This window comes from Lepidochelys kempii, chromosome 11 (assembly GCF_965140285.1).
Source record: "Lepidochelys kempii isolate rLepKem1 chromosome 11, rLepKem1.hap1, whole genome shotgun sequence".
Classification (NCBI taxonomy): Eukaryota; Metazoa; Chordata; order Testudines; family Cheloniidae; genus Lepidochelys; species Lepidochelys kempii.
Genome location: NC_136390.1, coordinates 12,145,838 through 12,167,878, shown reverse-complemented (window position 1 = coordinate 12,167,878; position 22,041 = coordinate 12,145,838). Strand labels below are relative to the sequence as shown.

The following is a 22,041-nucleotide window of genomic DNA, read 5'->3' as shown; positions in this document are numbered from 1 at the left end:
GGTGATGAGCATGGTATAAATACTCAGCTTTGATAGCTACTGAACAGCCACAACACCCATTGACTTCAGTGAGAACTGAAGGTTCTCAGCAACTCTGAAGAGTCACTCAGCACCTCATTAGGTCCGACCCTATATTGGGAAATATGAAACTTCTTCTGGAGCTTCAGAATAATTCCACACATAGGGCTTTTCCTATTCTTTCTGAAATCAATGAGTTTTTCCACTGGCTTCTGTGGGAGAAGGAGCAGGGCCATGCATGAGTCATGCACAGTCATCTACTGACCTTTAACCCCAAGTTACCTTCTTTATGGGAAGAATTTTAAGCACCAAAATAAGGAGCTAGATTATCAAAAAGAGTTCATTTTGCTCTTCCTCCCAGGGAAAGGTTTATGTAGCATCCTTCAGGAGCTCTCAGGGTAGGTCTCTCTCTCTGCCATTTCAGGTCCCTTCTGGGCTGTCAGGCTCCCTTTTAAGCCCCATCTCCAGCTGGAGCACACTCTGCAGGTGGGGATAGGCAGGGCCACCTGGGTCCAAAGCTGCTCCTTATCCCCATCACTTCCGGTGTGCAGTTTATATACCCCCAACAGAGTCTCATGTTCCTATGGCTGTCACGTTTTGGAGTTTATCCTTTTCAATAGCCTTTCAAATACACTGAGGGGGCTGGAGGGATATGTGATCAGTCTCGTCTTATGTCTTGTCTCCCACTAGTGGCTGGCCCTAGTGGTTAGTACAGCATGCTACTTACAGTGAAGGGAGCTCTTTCTTAGCTCAAGTGATACAGCCTTGTGGCACTAGGTTCAATCCCAGCTAATGTCCATGTTGTCAGTATGTTAGTGGCCAATATTTATCGCATCGTAGTAATTGTTTCCCACTCGGATATATAAAGACAGTAAAGATGAAATGGGACCACCCCATAATAATCAGGAAATTCCTACAAATTTGGGGTGGAAGCCAGCCCTAAAGTATTTCCAGAAGGGTTGGCGAGTACACAACCTGATAACAAAGACACAATATTTTTTGTCTTTTTGGTATGTGTATGCTTGTCTGATTTTTTTTCCTTCTCCTTGTCCAAAAATCAACCAGCCAATTAACATTTCTCAGATATTTCAAATAGCTGGATCTATGTTGACTGTGGTTTGTGTTTTAAACAATATTCCATTTAGACCCGAGCTGCATTTTTCATATGTTACTTATGGTTAAAAATATTTATCCACTAAAAACACAGCTAGCTAGTTTTGGTTCAGACATGTACATATATAGTTGGTAAGGAATTAATTCGTTGGACAACGAGCGTCAGAGACCGTACTGGAGGCTGCAATGTGTTATTTATCAACAGATCATTACAGTCAGGATTGCACAGTATGTGAATTTCCTCACATTGCTCTGCCAATGCTCCCCACATGGTTGACCTGACTGAATCACTGTCTGGTGACTTGAGCCGCAAGAAGATTTCAGTCGCCATCTGTAGATTCAATCTCGGTGCACTGCTTTTGCTCTATGTGATATCCTAACTGTTGTCCTCCCTCTGCCCCAGCATGGAAAGGACAATAATTGACTTGAGAACTAAGTTTCTCCACAGACAGCTGCGCTCCTTCTCCAAGCAATTCCAGTGACAGAAGCCTTGAGTGGGACTGCCACCCCCTCCTTTTCTTCCACCAAATGTGTGAGCTACTCAGCAGATGACGACTTTACAGACCGTCTGGTTCCAGACTGGAGCCTCTACTCACTCAATAGAAAAAACAGTCATATTTCTTACAGGTATCTAGTAAACTTTTTTGGACACTGAAAGGAGCTCAACTGGTTGACCCAGTTTTCATAGGGTTAGTAACCCCATCCTGAGGAACTGCACTTGATTTCTTCATAAGGAAAATAATAATGCTGAAAGGTGAACTATCACAGAAGCCTTTTGCTTTGAACAATTTAAGTGACTATCCAGTGGTTTTAATTTAAAAATATCCTTATAAGCAGTGACAAAAGTGAAATCACCTTGCTTTGAAGGGAACACCAATGGTATCCAAATACTGAGAGATTCAAAAAGTAACCTACCCTAAAAATTAGGTCATTTCCTGCTCCCCATCCCATCTTGACATCACATCTGTCAGGCAATTGAAGGCACTTTGTTAGCCCTGTTAGTCAGAAGTGTCTGTGAAAAATGGAAGTTGTTCTTCACCCTTTCACTATTAGAGCTGATTTTCTAAAATACCATCCAAGCAACATACAGAGATATTAAAAAGGTATTTATTTATATTCCGCTTCTTACATAGCAGGCTGAACTTGCACACAGAGTCATTATTCAGTGATAACCAAATAAGTGAGTGACACATCCAGGTTACAAGGAAACAGTAACATACCTCCCCTGGAGGTAAAGAGACCTTCTTGTCTACTGCTACCACACTATCAGGAGAGAGCAGAGTTCACCAGGCTAATGGAAGGACCAGGACCCTTTGAACTTAAACACACTGTCACAGGATATTAGGAGCAGTGGCTGTTTATACGATGGACTCTGTACATCTAGGATGGGAGTTTAAGCATCTGTGCAGTATGGCATCTGGTTAATATTAGAATACAAAAGTCACAGCAAACTGACCCTCCCTCTTTAAGAGAGTACAAGGCTTTCCTCTGTTGCAGTCTAAAATGAGGTAGAGAAGGCAAGGCTAGCTTTTCAGCCCGGTCACACAGTGCTTGAATCAAGGTTTGGTGCTTAGTTATTAAAATGACAGATGCATATGAAATTGCTAAAATAGCTAACACCACCTTTATTAAACAAGAATTTACTTCAGACTGCATGGGCCTGTGATGTGGCAGATCTCCACCCAGTGTGGAAGGAGTTAAAGAGCTCCTCTTGGCACAGTAAGCCTTAAACCAGTGCATTTGTGTGGCCTATCAAGCCTGGAGTGGGGCAGGTCCATACAAGGGAGGATCCTTATGTAACACTGACAGACCCTGGTCATGGTCGGGCAGGATCGAACCTGGCACCTCTGGAGCTTAGTGCATGAGCCTCTACTGCATGAGCTAAAAGTCAATTGGCTGTTAGCTAAGGCTGCAGAGCAGACTCATTTCATGTCTCTCTTTAAGTGGTCTCAGTGCCACTGGATGGGACAGAACACCACACCCAGAAGGTGTGTGGGTTACACTTACTCAGTGCAGCGCAGCACTCTGAAGGAGCAGGACTACAACTCAGAGATCCCTGGCCCCTGGAAGCAGGGATTGCTGATGAGGGAAAACGGTCTGAGAGCCTCGGCTACGCAAGCCCTCTCAGAAAGAAGGGCTGGTACTTCTCTCTCTCTCTTTCCGAGGGGTGGGCGGGTCTTCCCAAAGGCCTAGACCTCTGCTTTTTGCTGGCTGTGAAAACACACTGACTTTTTGTTTGGAAAAAAGAAGAGGAGTACTTGTGGCACCTTAGAGACTAACCAATTTATTTGAGCATAAGCTTTCGTGAGCTACAGCTCACTTCATCGGATGCATATTGTAGAAAATACAGAAGATGTTTGTTTTTATACACACAAATCATGAAAAAATGGGTGTTTATCACTACAAAAGGTTTTCTCTTCCCCCACCCCACTCTCCTGCTGGTAATAGCTTATGTAAAGTGATCACTCTCCTTACAATGTGTATGATAATCAAGGTGGGCCATTTCCAGCACTTTGATTATCCCACCTTGATTGATTACCATACACATTGTAAGGAGAGTGATCACTTTACATAAGCTATTACCAGCAGGAGAGTGGGGTGGGGGGAGAGAAAACCTTGTGTAGTGATAAACACCCATTTTTTCATGATTTGTGTGTATAAAAACAAACATCTTCTGTATTTTCAACAGTATGCATCCAATGAAGTGAGCTGTAGCTCACAAAAGCTTATGCTCAAATAAATTGGTTAGTCTCTAAGGTGCCACAAGTACTCCTTTTCTTTTTGCGAATACAGACTAACACGGCTGTTACTCTGAAACCTGTCTTTTTGTTTGGACTATTTTAAAGCCCCCTGCAAGGGAGCAGATGCCCGGAACAGCATAGTCAGAGGACTGTGCCCTGGACTCAGAGAGGAGCAGCGCCCACCCTCTCCCCAAGAGGGTGCTAGAGAGGCACAGCATACTACAGGCCTAGAAAAGCTGAGTAAGTCTCTGAGTCCCTGTTTAATGTACACTAATAGAGACCCCTAAAGGAATCAGCTGCCAGCAAGACTTACCATCAGTATAAACATCTGCAGATCCCCACCCAAGTTAAAAGACTGACACCAATGGCTATTTAGAGAGGGGTTCCAGCCTGCTCCGTCAGAATCTCTGTGGGTCCCTTCTTCCATCACACCCAAAGAGCACATCATTACTGGTGAGTCTGAGAAACCCAAACCTGAAACGCACTCTAGCAGCTGCCCACAGGAACTGGAGGTATACAGGCTCTTCTAGGTCAGTATTTTGACATGAGGATGTTTGTGAATGGTAAGGCAATGTCATAATGCCAATATTCAAAAGACAGTAACCATGATGTGCATATTCAGGAGGGGTAGAGCTGACTTGGTCATGACTAGTTGAGAGGGCCCCAGATATCTGCTGGCTTGCCAAATGCAGGCTCTCAGCTGGGCACCTGCCAGTAATATATGCAAAGAACCTAATTTGTCACGGACAAATAGATTTGTATTGTCCTTTTTCTCCACTCTTCCTGACAGTTCCTTCTTCATGAGCTGGCAAGGGACTGAAATTTTGGATGCTTGCAAATTTTCCTTTAATGCTTAAAAATGGCACTGGGCAATAAGTATTACAGGAAGCTCTATTTGAAAGTCATAGAATCATAGGACTGGCAGGGACCTCGAGAGGTCATCTAGTCCAGTCCCCTGCCTCATGACAGTACTAAGTACTATCTAGACCATCCCTAACAGGTGTTTATCTAACCTGCTCCTAAAAATCTCCAAAGATGAGGATTCCACAACCTCCCTAGGCAATTTATTCCAGTGTTTAACCACCCTGACAGTTAGGAAGTTTTTTCTAATGGCTAACCTAAACCGCCCTCCCTGCAATTTAAGCCTATTGCCTCTTGTCCTATTCTCACAGGTTAAGGAGAACAATTTTTCTTCCTTCTCCTTGCAACAACCTTTTATGTACTTGAAAAGTGTTATGCCCCCCCCCCTCAGTCTTTTCTTCTCCAGATTAAACAAACCCAGTTTTTTCAAACTTCCCTCAGAGGTCATGTTTTCTAGATCTTTAATCATGTTTCTTGCTTCTTCTCTGGACTTTCTCCAATTTGTCCACATCTTTCCTGAAATGTGTCTGAGGCCTAATCAGTGGGGAGTAGAGCGGAAGAATTACTTCTAGGGTCTTGCTTACAACACTCCTGCTAATACATCCCAGAATGATGTTTTCTTTTTTTGCAACAGTGTTACACTGTTGACACACATTTAGATTGTGATCCACTATGACCCCCAGATCCCTTTCAGCAGTACTCCTTTTCCATTTTGTATGTGAGCAACTGTATGTGATTGTTCCTTCCTAAGTGGAGTACTTTGTATTTGTCCTTATTGAATTTCATCCTATTTACTTCAGACCATTTCTCCAGTTTGTCCAGATCACTTTATATTTTAATCCTATCCTCCAAAGCACTTAGATTCATAGATTCATAGATATTTAGGTCAGAAGGGACCATTATGATCATCTAGTCTGACCTCCTGCACAACGCAGGCCACAGAATTTCACCCACCACTCCTGCAAAATACCTCACACCTATATCTGTGCTATTGAAGTCCTCAAATCGTAGTTTAAAGACTTCAAGGAGCAGAGAATCCTCCAGCAAGTGACCCGTGCCCCATGCTACAGAGGAAGGCAAAAAACCTCCAGGCCTCTTCCAATCTGCCCTGGAGGAAAATTCCTTCCCGACCCCAAATATGGCCATCAGCTAAACCCTGAGCATATGGGCAAGATTCATCAGCCAGATACTACAGAAAATTCTTTCCTGGGTAACTCAGATCCCACCCATCTAATAACCTATCACAGGCCATTGGGCCTATTTACCATGAATATTTAATTACCAAAACCATGTTATCCCATCATACCATCTCCTCCATAAACTTATCGAGTTTAATCTTAAAGCCAGATAGATCTTTTGCCCCCACTGCTTCCCTTGGAAGGCTGTTCCAAAACTTCACTCCTCTGATGGTTAGAAACCTTCGTCTAATTTCTAGTCTAAATTTCCTGGTGACCAGTTTATATCCATTTGTTCTTGTGTCCACATTGGTACTGAGCTTAAATAATTCCTCTCCCTCTCCGGTATTTATCCCTCTGATATATTTATAGAAAGCAATCATATCTCCCCTCAACCTTCTTTTAGTTAGGCTAAACAAGCCAAGCTCCTTGAGTCTCCTTTCATAAGACAAGTTTTCCATTCCTCGGATCATCCTAGTAGTCCTTCTCTGTACCTGTTCCAGTTTGAATTCATCCTTCTTAAACATGGGAGACCGGAAGTGCACACAGTGTTCCAGGTGAGGTCTCACCAGTGCCACCAGTACTAAAACCTCCTTATCCCTACTGGAAATACCTCTCCTAATGCATCGCAAGACTGCATTAGCTTTTTTCACGGCCATATCACATTGGCAACTCATAGTCATCCTATGATCAACCAATACCCCAAGGTCCTTTTCCTCCTCCATTACTTCTAATTGATGCGTCCCTAGCTTATAACTAAAATTCTTGTTATTAATCCCTAAATGCATGACATTACATGTCTCACTATTAATTTTCATCCTATTACTATTACTCCAGTTTACAAGGCCATCCAGATCCTCCTGTAGGATATCTTCGTCCTTCTCTAAATTGGCAATACCTCCCAGCTTTGTATCATCTGCAAACTTTATTAGCACACTCCCACTTTTTGTGCCAAGGTCAGTAATAAAAAAATTCATAGAATCATAGAATCATAGAATATCAGGGTTGGAAGGGACCCCTGAAGGTCATCTAGTCCAACCCCCTGCTCGAAGCAGGACCAATTCCCAGTTAAATCATCCCAGCCAGGGCTTTGTCAAGCCTGACCTTAAAAACCTCTAAGGAAGGAGATTCTACCACCTCCCTAGGTAACGCATTCCAGTGTTTCACCACCCTCTTAGTGAAAAAGTTTTTCCTAATATCCAATCTAAACCTCCCCCACTGCAACCTGAGACCATTACTCCTCATTCTGTCATCTGCTACCATTGAGAACAGTCTAGAGCCATCCTCTTTGGAACCCCCTTTTAGGTAGTTGAAAGCAGCTATCAAATCCCCCATCATTCTTCTCTTCTGCAGGCTAAACAATCCCAGCTCCCTCAGCCTCTCCTCATAAGTCATGTGTTCTAGACCCCTAATCATTTTTGTTGCCCTTCGCTGGACTCTCTCCAATTTATCCACATCCTTCTTGTAGTGTGGGGCCCAAAACTGGACACAGTACTCCAGATGAGGCCTCACCAATGTCGAATAGAGGGGAACGATCACGTCCCTCGATCTGCTGACTATGCCCCTACTTATACATCCCAAAATGCCATTGGCCTTCTTGGCAACAAGGGCACACTGCTGACTCATATCCAGCTTCTCATCCACTGTCACCCCTAGGTCCTTTTCCGCAGAACTGCTGCCTAGCCATTCGGTCCCTAGTCTGTAGCGGTGCATTGGATTCTTCCATCCTAAGTGCAGGACCCTGCACTTATCCTTATTGAACCTCATCAGATTTCTTTTGGCCCAATCCTCCAATTTGTCTAGGTCCTTCTGTATCCTATCCCTCCCCTCCAGCGTATCTACCACTCCTCCCAGTTTGGTATCAATCCGCAAGATTAAATAAGATTGGTCCCAAAACCGATCCTTGAGGAACTCCACTGGTAACCTCCCTCCAGCCTGACAGTTCACCTTTCAGTAGGACCCGTTGTAGGCTCCCCTTTAACCAATTCCTTATCCACCTTTCAATTTTCCATGTAACCCCTCCCAGCTTCGTATCGTCCACAAACTACACAGGTATACTCTCCATGCCATTATCTAAATCATTGATAAAGATATTGAACAGAACCAGACCCAGAACTGATCCCAGCGGGACCTCACTCGATACGTCCTTCCAACTTGACTGTGAACCACTGATAACTACTCATTGGAAATGTTTTTCCAACCAGTTATGCACCCACCTTATAGTAGCTTCATCTAAGTTGTATTTCCCCAGTTTGTTTATCAGAAGGTCATGTGAGACAGTATCAAAAGCCATGCTAAAGTCAAGATATACCACATCTACCGCTTCCCCACTATCCACAAGGCTTGTTACCCTGTGAAAGAAAGCTATTAGGTTGGTTTGACACAATTTGTTCTTCAAAAATCCATGCTATTATTTATCACCTTATTATCTTCTAGGTGTCTGCAAATTGATTGCTCAATTATTTGCTCCATTATCTTTCCCGGTACTGAAGTTACGCTGACTGGTCTGTAATTCCCCATTTGCCCTTATTCCCTTTTTATAGATAGGCACTATATTTGCTCTTTTCCAGTCCTCTGGAATCTCTTCCACCTTCCATGACTTTTTAAAGATAATTGCTAATGGCTCAGATAATCCTTGGGCAGCTTCTTGAGTATTCTAGGATGTATTTCATCAGGCTCTGGTGACTTGAAGATATCTAACTTGTCTAAGTAATTTTTAACTTGTTCTTTCCCTATTTTAGCCTTTGATCCTACCTGATTTTCACTGGCATTCATGAAGTTAGATAGTCTTTTAGCTGTAACCACTATTATTATATTATTGATATGTAGGCACCCTTTACTAGTGTGGCCTCTGAACTTAATTGAAAGTGTTCCAGTTGGGAAGATGCTGTGTGCTGCAATCCAGACTTAGGCACCACAACTCCCATGACACCTTGGGGAAAGAGTGAGAGACTTCCTCTTCCAGGGAGTGCAGGGAGAACAGGTGGTAGGCTCCATTTTGGGAGAGGAGCAAGATTTCTGGTGTGGAGCTCTGTCCATATCAGGAGCAGATACTAACTGCTGCTGAGAGCCTCCTGGGGCTTTGATTGAGGAGGGAACTTCCGAGGTGGTTTGTGGCTTTTCTGGAGCCAGGGGAGAGACTATTGTTGTGCCTTAAGCCAACAGAGGTGAGCCTGCAGTGAAGGAACTCTAAGTAACCCCCACTCTTGTTTGGGAAAGTACTTGTAAGAGAAAGGGCACAGCAGAGAGACTGAGTCTGAGGAGAGGCAGCATGATCTTCCCATTGAACCATGACCCAGAGCTGCTGACATTTGGTGGGGCCAACTCCAATCGTCAGAGGGGTTGTGTGACTTGTTTCCTTGGCTGGACTGATACACAGAACCAAGAGAGTGCTGTCTCCAGCGTCAGATCTTCAAGTGCACCCATGCAAGCATCTAGGACTCTGAAATCCAGAGGAGTGTACACTCTAGGGTGGTGTAAATGGTTGCAGTGTAAATGCCAGGTAGATAAGCTTAATTTATTACTGTATACTATTGATTAACTGATTTTATTCAACTGCCCCCAGTGGATTTAAATTAGTAGTGACATTTAATCTTAGTCTGTTATACCCTATTTCTTTAAGTTGTTAAGTAAAGGTGTGTTAACTCTAATTTAAGTACATTGGATGTATATTATTTATAATTGGTATTTCTGAGTTAGACCCATGTCACATATTATTAATTATTATTTATTATTATTATTAGAATAGGTTTAATCCTAGAGGTTCCCAAGGCACACCATTAAGTGTCTACAGGGGCCAGCCAGGTGAAGGCACCTCCAATTTAAATTCCTTTAGGAGTAAAGGGACTGCTGTAGAGTGTGGGGATAAAGGATGGGGATTGGACTAGATGACCTCCTGAGGTACATTCCAACCCTGATATTCTATGATTCCCACCTATCCAGCATCACCACTAGGATACTCAGAATATTCTTTAATGTCAACAACATCAGGTGCCCAGGCACATAGGTGACTGTTGCCTCTTTTGAGTAACCCAGGGAGGAAAGGGGGGTTACAGATATTAATAATAATAATTGATGAAAATAATCATTTACATTATAAAGCACCTTCCATCTGAATGATCTACAAGTGCTTCAAAATCCATATCCATACAGCACAATTGAAATGCAGCCACCTCTGCAGTGGACAGCAGCAATCAACCAGCATACAGCTTGCCACCCAAAAGTGGAGGGGTAGAAGGGACAATTTTGGCTAACGACACTGAAGCAAAGCCATGGGCTCTTAAATGGCCATGCAGAGCAGAAAGGATCTCACTTTTGTCGGGCCTCATGTCAAAGATTACATGTGCAGTAAACTGCATGGTACACAATCTGTCAGAAGTTGAACCCGTAACTCAATAAGTCAAAGTCTTCCCAATCTGATACTTAGACCAGAAAGGCCCTCCTCTTTTGTAGCTGCCCTTCTCAGATATATTTTTTATGTGGGATGAAAACATGTGTTTGTCCTATATCTGGCTTTGCATGACTTGAGATTTTATTAAATTAGTTTTTACAATGTTTCTCCAAAAAGCTCTTAAGTGCAAGAATTAATTTGCAGTTTTTTAAAGAATATCATAGTGGATGGACTCTCTCTCCAGAGTAGCTCCATAGCGTCTCCACTATCACCCTCACCTCCTAGCAAATGCTTAAGTGACACATGAATCACACACTGAGCACAAACATCCACAGATTTGGCTTCTGGTAGACAAACACAGAGTGACTGACTTACAGAGTTAAGGGTTCTCCATTGAGAATACCCTGCCTCTGTTGCACAGATTTTTAAACCTACAGTAATGACTATTCATGAAAGGGCAAAGTTGGTCTCAACTGCTTCCCTGTTTCATGAAGACAGAGATAGCCTCTTCATCTGCCAAGAGCCAAAAACTGATGGGTTTTATAGGTCAGAATCAGCACCTTGCACTGCACGCAGACACAGACTGAAGTCAGTATTATGTGTAATAAGAAGCCAGTTAAAGCAGATGATACTGTAATTTGACATGAATATGTGATGGGGAGTACAAACCACACTCTGGGGAACAGTGGGTTAAGGAGCAGCTCTAGTCACAGGAGGAAATGGGAACGTAACTTTACTTGAATTGTATCATTTCTGACATATTATGCGACTAACTCTTGGTATAGCCATATTACTTACCTATGTAGATTTCTTTATATACTGTGTAAGACCACTGTGTGTTCTTTGGACGTTGTGAAGTATTAAAAATGTCAAATGAAATTTTAAGTTGCCAAAACGATTGCATTGTACAACTTAACGTTTACATAAATCTTCAAACATGATCCCATGCTGGAGAACAGGATGAGTCTTGGACACTGACTCATCAGTTAGGTATCAATTCAAATGTCATCCTTATGTGCTGTTTAATGCAAACCAAATACATTGAGTTTACATAGTGTGGTCATTTCAGAACACTTTTTTTGTCTAATCATGTGGTTAGTTAAGTCTATCCCAAATACAATCCCCGATCTTGTGCTAGTGAACCTAAATGTCCATTTTCTTGGTACTGAATTCCATTAATTAAAAGCCTACCCGCTGTAAATCCTGCCACTCTTCTCTAGGACAGGGAGACTGAAAACATGGATCGGAATAACAATCAAGGAAAACTCATCTCTAGTTACACATTTTTCCATGGTTAGACTAGAAATATAAACAATAATCAGAGTGACTCAAACTCTGTCATTTTCCTTTTGGCATAGGACTACATGGATATATTCATAAATATCAAAAGTAACTTGAATAAAGCCCAATTTTAAATGCTAATGTCTACCAACTGTACCCACAGTGAGTAGAAAAAGCAGATTAGCTTTCGTCAGAATTGACACAGGCAGGTTATTCTTGGATCTCTGCTACTTCCAACAATTAATTCAGTGGTTTTGTTTTACGAGTCACATAAAGAACATCTGCTGGTAACTTGAGATTCATATCTCTCAATAATTCCTCATGTTGCTAATTGTAGAAAAAATAATAAAGGTCATAGTACCTGTGTGTTAATAGCTCAGTAAAAGTGTTGAAGGGGCAGGTTATTCCTTACCTTCTCAGCATCTTGCTCAAAGAGTCGGAGTTGAAAACACTGGTCTAGTTTCAGTTTGCGAACATGCCACATCTGATGTAAGTGTTGCCGGGTTGAATGCAGCTTGTCCAACAGACTGGTGATCTTTGGCACAAGACTTTGGAAGTCTGCACTCCCAGGAATGCAGTTCCTACCAGAAAAACCATCGCTGCATCGTATGCATTGTAATAACCTTTGGCCCTCACGGTCCAGCTCCTCCACAGGAGCTTTGATCACTTTCTTTTTAAGCTGTGTGTGCTCATCAATCAGCCTTCTTGACCCTTCTACATCAACTGGAAATTCTTTCCTAGCCAACATTTCCTGGAGATCCTCTAGCCTTGATAATAAATGGATGGCACTGTTGAAAAACTCTTCCAAGGAGACCCGCAGCTCTATCCATTCATCGTGGTTGTAATCCAAGGATCCTTCAAACTCATCAGTCAGCTGGGAAGGATCCACAAGTTTCGCTAGGCCTTCAACAGAGACCATACTTGTCTAATGGAGGAAAATGACACAATCTGAATTAGTTTTCATTAACCAACCAGAAATAATCCTGGAATCTGTAAATGGCATGAATGGATTATTTTCCTCATAAATATGTCACTGAAAAAACATTTCAGAGAAGACTAGAGACTATATCTAATTCCAATTAATTCAGCTAGGTTTAAACCCCTTATTTTTATTTAAGTGTACTTATTCTTTTAGTGGAGAACTTTACTGGAATAAAATGCTTTTTTATTTTATTTTTAGCTAAAATGACCATCTGAGAATGCTTCTGCAGAGATTACCGTACTTTAACCCAAAGTGCATGCTCTAACTGAATATCAAAGTATGCTTACTGAAGACTGGCTATGCTGACTTACTAAGTGGCTACATGATATTACACTTACTTGTCTTATCTGCATTATATGCAGGTCAGTGACTGTACAGTAAAACAAGTTTTGGGCATGTGAAGGAAGGCATGTAGTCTGTCTTACCAAAATACACTGCATACTGCTTCTTATTTTCTTTCAGATTATTCCAGTTGTTTTATGCCACAGTCAGAACTCTTTCACACTACTACTTTCTACTGTGATTAAGCCAAAATCAATGTAAAAACAAAATGTAATTGGATTATTAACAAAAAGAATAAAAGGATCCACCCATGAATCATGCAAAATCAATAAGAGACACTGTTCTAATTTATTTAGATGTTAACAAAATCAATGCCAAATAAAGGGATTTGATGTGTGGAAAGCAACTCAGAATTTGGATTTAGTAAGATGAATGGCCTAATGATGGATAGCTGTTCACATCCTTTTTATACATTCTTTTTATTGAAATATAGGCCTACATTTTCAAAACTGACTAGTGATTTGGAGGGGATCCTCCATTTTTGTGTGCTCAACTTGAGAGCCCTGAAAGGGAACTGGTTTTCAGAAAGTGCCAGACATCTGACCCCTCAAAATCAGGCCCTGGGTGGTGTTTCCATTTGTACACCCAAAAAAACTGAGGCACCCAAAATCACATCAATATGGAAAATATAGGCCACTTGTTTAAATCTCTGGCCCAGTCCAACTCCTATTGAAGTCAGTGGAAAAACTCCCATTGAAGGCTATTGGTCTGAATTTGGCCCAACAATACAGGTTGCTCACTGGTACATCTAGATTGTAAACTGGTAACAATCTGTTATTCTAGTTTCCTGTGCATCTAAAAATGATTTCAGACAACTCTGCTACATATTAAAATGATTTTTTTACTGAAGATATGCTCAGATAATTATATAATCAAATTGGTCACTAAAAGGGCTATTTTGAAATTCTGTTGTAATGTTCTTTCACAAACAGGATCATTTAAGGGAGATCAGACCAACAATGTGCAGGTAAATATGCAATTTTTAAAAATTCATTTAAAATTATATAACCTGTCAACCTGTACACTGACCCTTTAAAGAAGCAATATGATAATTCAATTTAGAGTATGATTACTTGTCAAAAAAAAGCTCTCTCCTTACTGCTAATACACCGTTTGTCAAGTCACTGCAGTACATTCTCTCCCTTATCAGCATTTTGACATGATGATATGGCAGGAGGACTTTTTATTTAAAGAGTTCTGCAGGCAAATTTGTTATTCAGATTTGTTCCCCTTGAGAACTGTTTGAGAGGAATACATTTAACTTCAGCAGGTATGGATGGGCTAAGACAAGGTAACAGTCTATCTGCTCTCATTTCTCTTTCTTTTAAAATGCAACCAATAAAAATCATTGCCCACTTATTCAACCTTTTCAGGAGGAAAAGAAAATAATCTTCAAAAACACCTCTGAATTAATGGTAATGAGGCTTCTGAGGCCATCCCTCACAGTGACAGGAAGTTCCTGGAGTCTGAATTAATCAATCAAGTGTCTGTCTTGCTCTTTTTTGCTTCGCAACAGCTTATGGCTTATTTTACCTTTAAGGGAAAATGAAGTCTGTAAAGCAGAACTGGCTCCAGCAGAGTTTCCTATGACTCCAAATCCAAGTAATCAACCCTCACAAAGGGACACATTCTGCCTTGCGATGAATGCATTACTTTCATAAACCTCAAAGGCAGAATTTGGCCTCAAAATTGATAGTAGTAGTTATCAGATCCTCTGCTCAGATCAACCATTTACCTCCACTGATTTTTGGTGAGCTATGCCAATTTACCTCAGCTGAGATCTACCCCATTGTGATTTACCTTGGCTGTGTAAAATCAGCAGTGGCAGTTCTGTCCTCAGGGCACACAGGCACCACCCCACACCCACACCAAAAACAAAAGTGGGGGGAAAAAGAAATAAAATCAAAGTAGAATAAATGTATCTTCACACCTGCTCTATACAACATTATAGAGCTTTAATAGCGCAACTCTTCTGAATGAGGGATCTATGTGAAGAGGTAGCTGCTCCAGTGCCCAAGACTACGTAACATTTTCCAGTAGCGGGTTCCAAAGTAGCAGCAGGAATTCAGTCAGGGCATCCACATATCAGTGAACAGCATGGCAGTCAGAGTAAAGGCCTGAGGGGCACTTTCAAAACAAAAGTGCCCTTAATTTAAGACAGACAGCAGATGCCGTAAGAGAACACACAGGAGTGCCCCTACTATCTGGAGCCAGGACTGACTATTAGAATAGCTCAGCAGTCTGTTTGTATTCAGCTTAAGCATAGTCTGAATTTTAAGCACATGCTCGAGTCCCACTAACATCAACAGATCTTAAAAACGTCATTAAACGGGAGCAATAGTTAGCTGAAAAGGCAATTCAACATTCAGTGTTATAGACTATGGGCCAAATTCTGCTCTGAGTTACACTTCTGTAAATTCACAGAATCTCACTGAAATCAGTGGATTTACATTGGAGTAAATTAACCAAGTATGGACCCTTATCTTAGAAATGGGGCAGAAAAGAAAAGCTAATAGTGTATGCCAATTGATATATGAATCTTTTGCATACCAGAATTTTGCTTCAATTTGAGTAAGAAGCTCAAGTTTCTAGAAAGACCAAAAAGCCTGAACTGAATGTAGCTGGTTTACCTTCACCAAGAGGAAAGTTAGTAAAATGCTCTTTAATTATGTAGCATACCTTTTATTGTTTTACACTCAGAAAATCAAGTAAGAACCTGTTATAGTCAGCACAACATGCAAAAGATTCAGTTGTAAATTTCAATTAACCTAACATAATGAAAATATATAGATAAACCTCAAGTCTAAGGCCCAGATTGTTAAAAGTATTTAGGCATTGCTAAGCTCAGCACTGCGATGCCTAACTGATTTAGGAGACAAAATTCTCATTTCCAAATATGAAATGATTTGTGATTTAGGCACTTAGGAGCCTAAATCCCTTGTCAAAATATTTTATTTCTTAAATCAGTTAGGCATTGCAGAATTGAGCACAGCAATGCCTAACTACCTTTAACAATCTGGACCTAAATGCCTTTTAACAGGACCATTAGCGAAATTCTCTAGAAGAGGACTAGCTAAAAGAAGTGTCTACAGCATTTTGTGTCTTTAGGTTTCTTTGTATTTTAGAACATACCATAACCACAAAAACCACAAAAACATGCAAACAAAAATCCACTAACCAACCATCCATTAGTTAAAAGGAAAGAATGAAAGCAAAACTACCACACAAAAAAAATCAACATAAACATACTAGTGAAATTCAGTCCTGTGGAAAGGGCCAACACAGGGCCAAAGCACAACCTAAATTCTGAAAATGGGGCTAAAGTGGAACTTCAGTGGCATATGGTCCTTGTGTTGGCCCTCTGCACAGAGTTGATCTTTACCCTAAGAAAATTCCTTGAGGGGCAAAATGCAACCCAGAAAACTTCTGAGTTGGGCTCTCACCTCAAAGATGAATTTGGAACTGCCAAAATTAGTTTTCTGCTTCTGCCAGAAGTTGTCAGGTTTGATAATCAAGGCAACGTGGATCTCAGCAGGGAATGCTTCCTGAAGGGTCTTCAGAAGAGGCTTGATCAAGTCCCACTTCGATCCCCGCATATCAATAATAACAGTGAATCCTCGTTTACAGACATCTTCGCTGTAGCGATAAAAGCATGGCAGGATTATTAATATTGTCTACAGACACGAGATATGACTCATTAAGCCTCAGCTTCTTTTATTATCATTCAACATTTTAATGCAAAGCACGGAATAATATACTTGGAAATACAAAGCAGAGGATAAGATACCATATAGCCATTATACTATATTAACAGTTTTATTATGATCTAATTCTAATTTATATCAGTAGTTAATGTACACATAAATAGAATATATAGTATTGATTTTGTCTTCAGCATCTTTATTGGATTCTATAAAGCGAGGCCAAAGTTTTCAGAAGTGATGAGTGATTTTGCATGCCTCCATTTATGGAGTCCCAACTTGAGAGCCCTTAAAGGGTCCTGACTTTCAGATGGTGCTGAGCAACTGCCCTCAGAAAATCAGTCTCCTGTATGGTTTCTCAGTTTGGGCACCCAAAATGGAAGCCCCCACAATTTATAGTCACTACTGAAATTCACATTCCAAATGTCTCTTGGTCCTGTTCAGACAATGTTCACACAACTTCTGGTCCTTGTGCCTCCCTAGTCATTTTGGAAGAGCTGTAAAACTAGAGCAGACAATGTGAACTGATGATGAGAGATATACAGAGTTCAAAAGCAGCATGACGTTAGCTTGCAAATTTTCTTTTCCTTGTTATTCAGGAGGATAGATGAGAAAGAGTGCAGGGACACCTCAGCTCTGCTGTTCCCTCCACCTTGTGTAGCTACTTAGGGAGAGAAACACAAAGTATTTGTGGCCCACATGTGGCATTCTGTGTTTTAAAAAAGGAAGTTTCTGTTTCTCCTGGCTGTGAGTATAACAGTCCAGATGTGAATCTTATTTAAACTCGTGAAGCATTGTCTTTCTGAGTCTGCAGAGAGCCTAAACAAAACTTCCGAAATGTGAACTCTCCCACCCCTCAGCAATCTCACTGGCATGTTAACTTCGAAAAGCTAATTTATGACAATTGAATATGTAAAATTGACATTTTTCCTTGCTGCTCATTTTTGTTTATGGAATGGGGGACAGGATGGGAGTAAAGCTCATGAGACGATGGGAGTTGCTACAGTGAAGGAATGCAGAAAGAAGAAAGAAGGACAGAGATAAACAGGGAAGTGGAAAAGAAACAGAAAGGAGATGGGGATGGAAGAGAAATAAAGGGCAGAAATTTTGGTGGTCTTAAAGTTGAATATATTTCTACCACTGAATGATGATGAATGCCACAAAGAGGTACTGAACAAGTAATAAATAACTGTAACAAAAAGCTCAGTTACTACATAAAGGCCATATTCCACCTTTGATCTTTGTGTGAACCTACTGACATAAGCAGGAAAAATGCTGAAGACTCAGTGGAGTATAGAAGTCCTAAATACATACTCCAACCCACAGACCATACATTAAAATGGAATTTAGCCCTATCCAGATAATGAGTTTGACACTCCAGATTAGGTAGAGAACAGCTGTTTTATTTCAGAGTAACAGCCGTGTTAGTCTGTATTCGCAAAAAGAAAAGGAGTACTTGTGGCACCTTAGAGACTAACCAATTTATTTGAGCATGAGCTTTCATGAGCTACAGCTCACTTCATCATTTTATTTAGCATTTGTGCATGTCTTGTTACAATGTAGAATTGGAAAGGATCTCAGTGTCATCTAATGCTCAGACCCCCCACAAACGCTCCCACTGAACACTAAAGGCCTGATTCTCATTTATACTAGGGCCCTTCTCACCACTCTGACAGTGTAAAGGGGCCTTAAAGAGCAGTTCATAGGGATCTTAGCGTGAATGAGAATGAGGACCTATGTATCGCAGTGAAATGCTGATACAAAGATCATGTTCAGATTTTGTGCTGGAACAGAAACAGGAGCATCCTTTATAGAACTGACACTGAATTTGAACTAAAATGTGTTCATTAACTAAGACAAATAAAACCCATGTAATTAAGTTTCTAGCTTTTCTTGTTTTTGTTGTTGTTGTTCCAGTTATGGTTTATACAGGCATTAGGATGCTATTCAGGATAAAATGCGAGAAATGAGAAGTATTGAGAAGATAAAGTACTTCGGTTACTTTAAGCCAGCCATATAGTAGGAAGAATAAAAGTTGTTGGTGACCTCAACCAGGTCTAAAAGGATCTGTCCACAAGAGAGATGTATTAATACAGTTCACCACAATACTTGTTAAACGGATATTAAACCTACAGTTAGCATGGGAAATAGGGAAGAGAAAGAGAAATAACTGAGTCCACAATACACAGTTCCCAAAGATGAACAGAGACACAATCTTATGCCAGCAAGGGTTTAGTGTATTCAAAGCCAAGCAGCACATCAAATGCCTGAACACTTCTGATGCATGCAGTACACTCTGCATAAAACAGTCAGTTCAAAAGAAAAACCAAAGGGAGCAGGTACCTCCAAATATCTCCAGGAGTACAGAACTTTCTATTCTTCTTTTATCTATTGCTGGGAGATCAAAAGTTTGAATTCTTCCATAACTTATGCCAAAATAGCTGTCATTGGTACTACTGCCTCTTATCCTTTGGTACCAGAGCTGAGAAACAGAGCTGAATTAAACTGGATCTGAACTGAAGTAGGATGTGGTGGAGTCCGTCTTCCCCGCCCCCCACCCCCCCGCAACAAACAAGAAAAAAGCTTTGTGGGGTTTTCAACAGCTTCTGCCAGGCCACTTTCCCATCGCTGACTTTCCAGGAGCAGCTTTTCCTTCAAGCAATTGACAAAGAGGTTCAGGAAATGGCTTGTCTGTACTGGTACACTGAGTGCCCCTAGAACAGATGTAGTAACAACTAGATTTAACATGTCTTTTCTTGAAAAACTAACTAGTATAATAACATTGAGGCAAACAGCCAATCTCTATCACATGACAAACCTCTATACGTCCTGCTGACCTGCCAGCTTACAAAACTGACCTATAACTAGTGAAGATATAACAAATTAATGTAATACCAACTGATGAACAACAAAAGAACTGCCTACCTAAGCAAAATAGTAATGCCCCGAGGGACTGTCATCTTGTGTTTATGAGCCTGGACTAAAACCTTAAATGTAAACTCCCATGGACTTTGGAGAAGTTCAGACCTTGATCCAAACTTTGAAGCTCAGGCTGTTAGATATCTCAGTGATAGATACACTTAGATACCATAATAGGACGTTTAGCGATAAGACAGAGAAAAAAGATAGATAACTATGGGCTGCATCCTAAGCCAATTAGAGTCTCTTCACTGACTTCAGCGGCTTTTGGGGTCAGACCCAAAGAAAACACAGATAGACAGAAGGGGAGTTTTCAAAGGTACAAGGGCAGTTATACATCCAATTCTCATTAATACATAGCTACCTCACTGCCATTTGTGCATTTGAAAATCTCCCACGACAACAGATAGATCGATAGATAGAACAGTAGGCATGTTGGTAAGAGAAGAAATGCACTTTATGGGCTAAAAAGAAAAGGAGTACTTGTGGCACCTTAGAGACTAACAAAAGCTGTAGCTCATGAAAGCTTATGCTCAAATAAATTTGTGAGTCTCTAAGGTGCCACAAGTACTCCTTTTCTTTTTGCGGATACAGACTAACACGGCTGCTACTCTGAAACCTGACTTTATGGGGTATCAGTCTCTCTGTCCCCATTTTCTGGACAAGAGGCCTTTTTGATTTCTGCCATGTCATGACTGAATTAGTCCAAAACTCCAACAAAAAGACTGCTTAAGTGTTCAAGTGGGAAACCTGGGGGTTGTTTTTTGAGAGAGACATTTTTGGGCCAGAATATTTCATCTTAACAAGTAGCAGCATCTCCATATGAGTGTTAAATTGGAGTTTCCCAGTTACAAAGAAGTGGATTGACAGCGCCTGAGAGAGACATGTCTTGACTCAAGGCAATAACATTGAGAAGACAAACTAGTCCTTTGCATTTATAGGCTGATGTACTGAAGGATGGCGTTTCTCATTTTGAACAAAGGAAAACATAGTTTCAAGAATCTTGCTCGCAGTTTCTGAGAGTTGGCTATCCTTACAATTATTACTTTAATTAGATTAATAGCATTCACCTAATAATGCTTCTGCCCCTGTGTCTTATCACTGAGTTTGAACTTTCTCCCACAGTGATAATTCCACACCACCCTTCTGTGACTTTATGGACAAATTTAGTACCAGATTTCTAAACCTAGTTGTCAGAAGCTATTAGTTAACAGTATTTAAGCTGCCTCCAGCCAAACAAACAGTCTTCTGTTAATTACTTCTACTTTTAGGTGACAGAGTGTGTTGTTAAGAGTGGCACATACACTCATAGCATGAGCAGACATACAGGTACTAATCAGAGGGATGATGCCTCTGGACAGGGAGGAGGAAAGGAGAGAATTAGGTATTTTGATTATAAATGGTTCACAGGAAGGACTGTATCTTCCTCTGTGTTTGTACAGTGCCTAGCATCACGGGGCCCTGACCTCAGCTGCTGCCTCCCAGCCCCACTAATAACACTGCTACACAGCTGCCTGTAAGTTAATACTGAAAATGACTCTTCATTCAACTATACATGCACAACGAAAGAATTTTTTTTAAATGAATTAAAAACATTCTCAAAAACAAAATTAGGCAGCAAATTTGAGGAAGTAGGACAGGCTTAGACAGCACCTCAGTGAAGTCTGTGCATGTGGAGATTTCACATATACTTTGATTTTAAAGATATAAGTCAAAAATGCAATTTTGGGTATCTAAAGGTAAGCTACTAAATCCATATTTAGGCACCAAAGGAAACCTGCCCTGATTTTCAGATACACTGAACATCCACAACTTCTACTACTTCCACCGAAGACAAGGGGAACAGTAAGTACTCACTCACAAATCAGGTCACTTTTCTTTAGGTGCCTAAATGTGGATTGAGGATGCTAACTTTAGGCCACAAAGGTTTGGATATTTAGCCATACTTATTACATTCTGTGAGAGAATGAAAAGAGTAGAATTGCATCCTCTGATGCACCTGGCATTGGCCACTGACAGAAGACAGGATACTGGGCTAGATGGACCTTTGGTCTGACCCAATATGGCTGTTCATATGTGCTCAATTTATCCACTGACCAGGAAAAGCATGGGCAGCAGCAATCAAAGTTTCCTTCACAATGTCCCAACGTGTCTTATCCCTGATCTGGCCAGCTACCTGGAGGACATTTAGTCCATATGCCCATTCAGTCCTTGTGCCCACTTTAGGCTGGCAAATAATGTAAATTGTGGGGAATGATTTTTCTGTTCTCCCCGCCGGCCCTGGCTCCACGCAGCTCCTGGAAGCAGCTGGCATGTCCGGCTCCTAGGCACAGGGGTAGCCATGGGAGGGTCTCTGCATGCTGCCCCCGCCCTGAGTAACTGGCTACTAGGAACTAGATTCAAATCACCGGTTTATGTCACATGGGACACAAAACAGCCATCAAACTGATAAGCCACTACTGACCTGGGCTAGATTTGCACCAGTGAATTGAAAGCACCCAATAGCCTGTGTGTTAGC

At 41.1% G+C, this 22,041-nt stretch overlaps 1 protein-coding gene across 2 annotated transcripts in view; it reads right to left on the bottom strand.

Moving 5' to 3' along the window:
* Positions 1 to 22,041, bottom strand: part of KALRN (kalirin RhoGEF kinase) — a 637,223-nt gene that overhangs the window by 317,779 nt on the left and 297,403 nt on the right. For both annotated transcript variants that reach the window (XM_073305148.2, XM_073305146.2), the window contains exons 4-5: positions 16,347 to 16,539; positions 11,992 to 12,504 (exon numbers count right to left, since the gene is read on the bottom strand). In XM_073305148.2, the coding sequence (XP_073161249.1) occupies positions 11,992 to 12,504; positions 16,347 to 16,539 (706 nt within the window). The remainder of the gene's footprint in view (positions 1 to 11,991; positions 12,505 to 16,346; positions 16,540 to 22,041) is intronic.